This window comes from Phaethon lepturus, unplaced genomic scaffold, assembly GCF_000687285.1.
Source record: "Phaethon lepturus isolate BGI_N335 unplaced genomic scaffold, ASM68728v1 scaffold2746, whole genome shotgun sequence".
NCBI lineage: Eukaryota > Metazoa > Chordata > Aves > Phaethontiformes > Phaethontidae > Phaethon > Phaethon lepturus.
In genome coordinates this window covers 4,300-12,163 of record NW_010543876.1, presented here as the reverse complement: position 1 = coordinate 12,163, position 7,864 = coordinate 4,300, and the positions used below count along the sequence as shown (strand labels likewise).

General features: G+C 35.9%; 1 protein-coding gene across 4 annotated transcripts in view; it reads right to left on the bottom strand.

Moving 5' to 3' along the window:
- Positions 1 to 3,610: 3,610 nt before the first annotated feature.
- The window catches only part of FAM122B (family with sequence similarity 122B), an 8,208-nt gene continuing 3,954 nt past the window's right edge, over positions 3,611 to 7,864 (bottom strand). For 2 of the 4 annotated variants that reach the window (XM_010288462.1, XM_010288464.1), the window contains 3 exons: positions 7,482 to 7,543; positions 5,012 to 5,108; positions 3,623 to 3,773 (listed from right to left, as the gene is read on the bottom strand). In XM_010288462.1, the coding sequence (XP_010286764.1) occupies positions 3,623 to 3,773; positions 5,012 to 5,108; positions 7,482 to 7,543 (310 nt within the window). Of the gene's footprint in view, positions 3,774 to 5,011; positions 5,109 to 7,481; positions 7,547 to 7,864 lie in introns of all 4 variants that reach the window. The other 2 variants (XM_010288461.1, XM_010288463.1) reach the window with 2 other exon arrangements.

Here is a 7,864-nt window from a genome sequence, read left to right as displayed (position 1 = left end):
TGTGTTTGTGCACCAGAATACAAGAGTTCCAAATCCACCTAAGCCTGTTCAAGTTAACCTCTGCACGCAGCCCCCAACGTGGTTCTGTCTAGAGAAATGTGCCAGGTTAAAGCTTTATGTTTAAAGCTTTTAGCATTGAGTTGATAAAAATAGAGTACTCCATTTAACATGACAAAAAAAAAAATCCCACTTTCTATACAGTATAGCTTTCCTTGTGCATTTCAAGAATGAGTTTTCCAATAAAGTCTGCAGGACTCAGATTTACATCCTCACCCACTGACAGTTTAATTACTTTCATTGTAGGAGAAGGTATTTAATCACATACAGTCAGGAAAACAGCCCCTTAAATACAGGCTTTTGGGCCCATGATCCCCAATCTGAAATTCAATGAAGGAGAATGGAACATGCATACTGCAATCCATTTCCTGATTCAGAACACTTGATATTATCAAAACATACAGAGTTCCACAGCTGACACACACATTTTTCTAAACCAGTGGTAAAATCCTTCCAGCATTTTAAGCCCATGAAATGAGGATTCAGAGTGCTTCAGACATGATCTAAAGGCAGTGCTAGCCAATGAGCCATACAAAGACCAACATCGTAATGCTGTGCTAATTAAAAATATTAAAAATAGTCCATCTAAAACGCTGCTTGAATTACGCTGGTATTTGCTGGTATTTTAACCTTCTTCTCAACAGTTACAACATTAAAGGTAAGTCATCACTGATGATTCTCAAGAATAGATATGCATTAATGGTTCCTTATTAAAAAGAAAAGGAGCAGGAGGAAAACAGGAATTCTCAGACACTCATGGCAATTCAGCACAATAAGTCTGGTGAAGTCATAAAAAACAGTTGTTAAGTGTGTCAATAGTTATACATTAAAGCTGACTACCAGCACCAGCTGGCCTTCTTCCCCAAACTGGTATCTAATTCATCACAGACAAGACCGTTAACAAATCCAGAAATGCAACCTTCAGTCAGTTTTAGAGTATGCTGTACTAGCCTTTACACTGCAGTAAAGATTGATTCTGTAAGCAGTTCTCACACGCAATTAAGTGCAAATATGAACTATCCAGAGTATTAGAAAACTTAGTTTTAAAGTGAACAAGTGGTCTTACAGCTACGTGTGTGCAACAGAATGTGGTCCCGGATGGAACCTATTACATTACACAATGACATTCATTCTGACACAGACACGGTGTGCGTGTGCGTATTACATATGTATTTCATAATAGAGCAACGTCTTCTGAGGAGTGGAGAATAGCCAGAACACTAAAAAAAATGCTGTAACAAGAGTGAATATTTGTGCGTTTGCTTTATGAAGCTTACATTCTAATGTTTACAAAGGCCAGCACTTATATAAGACTCTCCACTAACAAACAAATCTGGAATACATCAATCGTACAGGTAAGTCAGCCAAAAATAAGCAATAACTATGATGTTCTCAGTTTTAAGAAAGCATGCAATAGGTTTCCCCCTCCTGCCACCCCTTGTTCAGGTTTCTAAATCACAGTACCAATAAAAGCATGGTATAATGAAACTGGGGCACAGGTAACAGGTTGAATTTTATCACAGACTGTTTATCAATATTTTGCAAATGTAAAAGCAGCCTTCTTTTAGCATCAAGAAGGCAGAGAAGATACAAGCATGAATAAAAAAATAATTAAGTGATTTAAGACATCAAAAATTCAAGAAATAGCACTGTGCATATACAAACAAAATTAACATTCAATACTGTAGAGCTCATTTAAAAATGGCACCAATGGACAATATTTTACAATATGCACATTTATTTGAGGTGGGGAACTAATGCTCCACAGGTGAAAATGATAATACAAATCATAGTGCCGCTATTGGCCCATTATGGTACTTCTTACAATTTAATGGAAACACTTTTAAAAATAATCTGGTATGTACACATCTTCTGGAGACTCGACGGCTTCTTTAGAACAGAAAAAACCTATGGTTCTCCCCCCAACACTTTTTAGCCAGACAGTATTGCCAGAGATTGTGCTCACTTTTAAAGCACATAATCTTACTTTAAATTCAGTGCTATTTTCTTTCAAAAAGATCAGAAGTTGTACTTTTAGATAACAAAAGCATTTATGTTACAAACATTCAAAAAAATGGAAGCTTATGATTCTGGCAGACAATGTTGCGTATTAAATACAAACCAGCCAGCAATTACTGAACATAAAAAACTTACTCAATCATAAAAAAATACTATAATTCATCACCACAGACTTTTTACATAGTTATAAATAATAAATAGCATAACACAGTAGATTACAAACGGATTTATTTTGCCCCGTTAAAGTCTTTAAAAAGTAAAATATCTATTGTCTTACCTCAGACTGACCAAGGTACTGTATCAAGACTACTCATAGCCCAAATAGAACTCCTTAGCCAAACAATTTGCAGAGCTCTTATTCAATTCAAATTTTTAAGCCTTTCCTTAGAAATCGAATATTCACCTAACTGCTTGCCGTGCTCATCACCAACAAAGGTATAAAAGCTGTACACGGCAGCTGCAAAGGGTTTTGGGCTGCCATCTCACAGCAGAATTGAGACTGCCCACAGCACCTTGCAACGGAGCACACCTTGGAAAGGAACACTAAGGAAAGCAGCATCGACGACAGATTCTGGTAAGCACTCTATAAACAAGCTGTACACAAAGGACTTTTCCCACCCGCCCCTCTGGTTTACATTCCGTAATTTTGTAACAATGTCCCCTAAGGCACAAAAATACCTATGACCTCAATGCCACAGGAGACATCGATGGTGCCATACATGGTTCTCCTACACAGTAGTTTAAATAACTTAGTTATCTGCACTGTATGTCATAGATCGAGGCATGGATTAATTTTCCTTGGGCAAATCTTGCTGAATATTGAACTTATTTCATAGAACCTGTAGGATAAAGGATCTGGGAAGAGAACTATGCAGCTATTTTAATCATATTCACAGAGTATTATTATTTCTTCACTGATGGCAGAAGTGCCAGTCATTAGTTATTTTGTTGTGGGATTGGTTGGGTTTTTTTTAATGTAATAGAGTGAGATTTCCAGACCTACTGTGGCCTGCAGTCATAAAAACAACTAGCAGCATTAAGAAAATAAAAGATTTTTTTTCTCCCTTCTGTAAGAGAATTTGAGGCTAGTAACTGAAAAAAAGCAAGGAGAATAATTTTACCCAATGGTAGAAGTGCCAGAGAATAAATTAGTATTTTCAAATCCTTCCGAGCCAAATGATTTCCCTAGACATAATGACCACGATAATGATAGAAGTAATTTCCTAAAAATTGCAACACTAATAGGTAGTTACCTATTTTTGGAATCAAAAAGTGTATACAAGTTCCTGAAAGCAAAAAGTTAGTATAATCCGAGCAGACATGTTGTTTAAAAAATAAATTTGCAAAACCAGACATTAATATGGTCTACAATGTCCATTAAATGGATAAATCAAATCAATTCACTGGAAAGTCGCCAAGGATTACAGTTACAATAATTTTTCCTTTTAATAACCCTCATGTTAATGGTTCAAGGATCAGAGTTCGTTTCTCTGTACAAGTGTACGGTAAGGGAACAACACAGCCAGACACTAGCTCAGACCTTAAGTCACTTAGGTGAGAGATCATCCATCAAAATGAATGAAGAGCATGAGTTTGAGCATGTTACTGGAGACTCTGTGGTTATGCTGCCTTTAGTCAGTGAGTCAGAGGAAGAGCCAACACTGCTGCTACTCCCATCAAGAATATCTGAAGACAGGCTGGGGAAAAAGAAAAAGGTTATTTAGTAACACAGGCACGATGGCTTTGTGTACAAAGCTAGCGTACTTTTGCCTGTGTAGAAGAAGATGTAGGAGACCTATACTACCACTCAGTCTTCACTGCAAGACTGGCAGCCCTGAAGACTCCTTGTTTTCTGTAGCATGTTATATACATATTCATGCTCCTTATGGAAATAAGGAGCAGAATTTTATATTTTTTTTAACATGCAGAATAAATTATGACTTTGATTTTAATCCGTTACAGAAAGGAGGTGACAAGTAATGAGAATAAAACCTTAAAAGGTTATAGGAAAGGAACAGTAAGAATCTAATCAGCAATACAGCAAAGATGTCATTAATTAGCTAGTATGTTCTTTAATATTGCACTACTCAAAGCAAGATTTTGAAACCTATTTTTCCCCTTGTAAGTAAGGAATTCCTATGTTTGGATTTTGAAGTCTTGATAGAAGATTCCAGAGGGCACATAAATTGATGCTTCTACAATTTAGCTGGAAGCAACACACAAAAAAATTTCTAGGCAGTTTCAAGTCTGTAAGCAAACTGAAATTATAGCAATACAGAATTGATATTTTAGAATACTTAGTATCTGACTCTTGACAAAAAAGAACTCAGCTTTTTATGAATACAGAGACAGACTACAACACTAAAAATTATGAATGTATCAGTCTGAACTATGTAACTGCAACAACTATTCACACACACATTTCTTAAGTATTTGGTAAGTACCACAGACACTATATGACCACTGCCTACAACATACTGAAAAGAAGAAGCCTCTTTGAGGCGAAGTAACTTAGCTTATGAGCCAACAGGAATTTGTAGCAATTAGATTAAATATGAAAGTTTTGATACATAAAATCTAGGCTAAGATTTGCTCAGGAAGAATTATCAAAGGAGTAGGAACATTGTCACACTACACTACCACGGGAATAAGTTCCTAGTAATATGAATATACACACTACACACAAATTACTTTTTTCTGGGGAAAAAAAAACCAAACACCACCACAAAAACAAAACAAAACAAAACAAAAACAAAAAACAAAACAAAAACAAACCACACACAAAACAAAACAAAAAAAACCACACCACAAAAACAAACAAAAAACCAAACCCAAACCAAAACCCACACAACAAAAAAACCCACAAAAACCAAGAAAGTTTGTAATAAATGCACATTCCCTGTTTCAGCATTTCAGGGCACATGAAATATTTTACCATGAACTGAGATCTGTCAGATGTGTAACATCTGGAGAAAGCATGTTGGTTGTTCCTTGAAAAAGTCTCTTTGGCTGACTTTCAGTTTCCATTTCACCTAAGGAAAATAGTGCAAATAATCAAACTCACTGGAGTCTCTAGAACGTCCCTTTAAAATTTGTCTATTGTAAGAGAGAGGTTTGTCCCACAATAGAGCAAGGTTGCATTTGTAACAAAAGTCCTCCAATTCAGCCAACCGAGCGCTTGGGTAAGACATTAATTTGATGCTAGCCATTGTTTAACCATCCAGTCCATCCTCAACTAATGCTTCAGCAGTATCTGAGGGGCTACAACCATCTCAAAGACACAAAACCAGGCACTTAGACTACCATCAGACAAAATAATCTAAAGCAAACTAATTGCTGCAACTTAATTTTAAGTAAGCAGTTGAGATGAGGCAACTGACGTAAGCCAAAGTACAGACATTAAAATTCTTAGCGATGATGAAAATAGGAACGCCAGCTTGGTTCACAGTTTCACCCTCCTGCATACAACAACTTCTGATGCATATGTACACTTTTACAGAAAAGCTGAATTGAAAAACAAAACAAAACATCGGCATCTGTATGCATTTCCACTTACTCATCATGGATCAGACTATCTTTGTACCTGTAATCATCTACTGACATTAAGAGATTAAACATGATGGGGAGAAGTCATTTAATCTGTTTAGCATAATCTACCCTGAGAATGAGGTAGCTCATTAATAGCTTCTGTACAATAGACACATTTGGAAATATCATGAACTTGCCAATAACAAGCTTAAAGGAAAAAACCCCTCTCAGCTATTTTAATTCTTAGTTTGGCAACAGAAACATATGATACGGAAATAAGTTTTCTGGCTTTTTACCTACTACTACAATTCACAGCAGTCATGGTGTCAGTTTGAAAAGCTGACAGATTATTATAGCAAACCAGTATATATTAATACGTTATGGAAGAGAGTTTTACTACCACTCATTTTATGAAAAACTGATAACCCTCCCAAATTTCCTATTTTCTTTAGCCCACGGGAATACATTCCCTTCTCTGAAGGGAAGGAATAACAGCTTCAATCAAGCAGAATGGGCAAAAAACATTTATAAAATACTTGGGTCTTTTACAAAAACGAAGAAAACCCCAAATCACCAACTTAGGTAACTCTTTTGCTACTTGAAACTTCACAAAGACAAATCTGCACCACTACAACACATTGCACAGACTACCAGTATTAATTCCCTATGGCAGTGAAATGTTCTTCGATACATTGCTTTCTTCCCTCCACATATCACAGTGTCAATTTATGTCATGTCTGCAGAATATGAACTGTAAAGCTACTGCTAAAATTCAGAAAACAATATGATTATGTATTTAGGAAAAGAAATTAGGTTCATTTAAATTGATTAGATGTTTTAAAATTAAGTAACATTTTGAAAATTCCTTGGCATTTCAAGTAAAAAAGGCAAACTCTTATCTCCACTTTGTAAAAGATGCTCCACAACAGCTCACAGATGGGGTGAAGAAAGCTTGCCCTTTATCAGCACTATTTTAATACAATCTGTCTAAAGTCTACTGTAAAATGTTTAAAGTATGAATATCTATTCCCTATTGATCATTCAGCTTGACTAACTTTTGTTCAATTTTTAATGCCTCTCAAATTCATAGAATATAACAGTCAAGATAGAATTCGCATTTATGAGTAAACTTGTCTCTCTCCCCTGTCAATTCAATATAAATTAGACAACATTCTTTACTTGATAGGAAAAGCAGTCCTGAGAAAAAAGTAACCAGTAAATTTTCTCAAATGCTACATATAATTCCTATAAAATAAAAGGACATGCTTTTGGTGCAGTTAAGAACCTCTAAGTTAAAAAAAAAAAGCAGAAAGGGTAAGCATAGCTAAAGGCACACCTGTAAGTATCTCAATCTTATAATTTTGCTATGGAGACTTGTTCTGAGATGTAATTTGAATATCCTTAACACAGAATACTTCCAGGAAAGAATGCAGTTTTCCCCCTTCAGGAGGAAAGAGCACTGATCTACTCCATTTCTCTAAACACTAACCCTCTGAACTTTCAGAGTAAAAACAAACATTCAGTACTAAGTTTAGAAGATACTGCCTGATAAGCAACATTCCTAAGATGATCCAAAGGGTGTGCACTGTGCAGTGGTACTCTTCAGAATGTCAGGGCTAAGGAGTACTCATAACATTTAATTCGATGTGAAATAAAGTTTGCCTCTTTCAAGCAGTAGCTGCTTTTAAAGTGTTTCATTCTTGTGTTTTAGACTAGCTACTTTATTTTTAAGTTACAGCTGGCAAATTCTAGTTTACAGTGGATACAAGAGCATTATATTTACATAACAACAACAAACATATGGAAGAGAGCAGGAAACATATCCAGCTGCAAAACTACATCCATACTAAAACATCTGATAAGGTACATACACATACCTTTTCTTTTAATGGGGCCAAGAACACTGGGCCTGATACAGTTGATTGGACTTTGACTCCTCCTGCTAGAGAGAGGATACTGATAGTCAGGTCTGTAAAGGTTCCAAGTTTGAACACCACCATACCTAGCATCAAATCAACACAACCACATCACATGAAGTGTTCCTTAAAACTATTCCTGCACAGCTGGAATTCTTAGGGAGTCCAAATACGTAGGTAACAAAGAAGTGCTGCCTGTTAGAGCGGATTATCTGCCATACAAAGCTGTTGTAAATTTTTTAGGTCTTCTTCCCTTGGTGCATCACATCCCCACTTCAATCCATTTCTAGACTGTGTGTAATATTCATTTAAAATTGATATGCTGACAAAGTTAATGAAGTTCA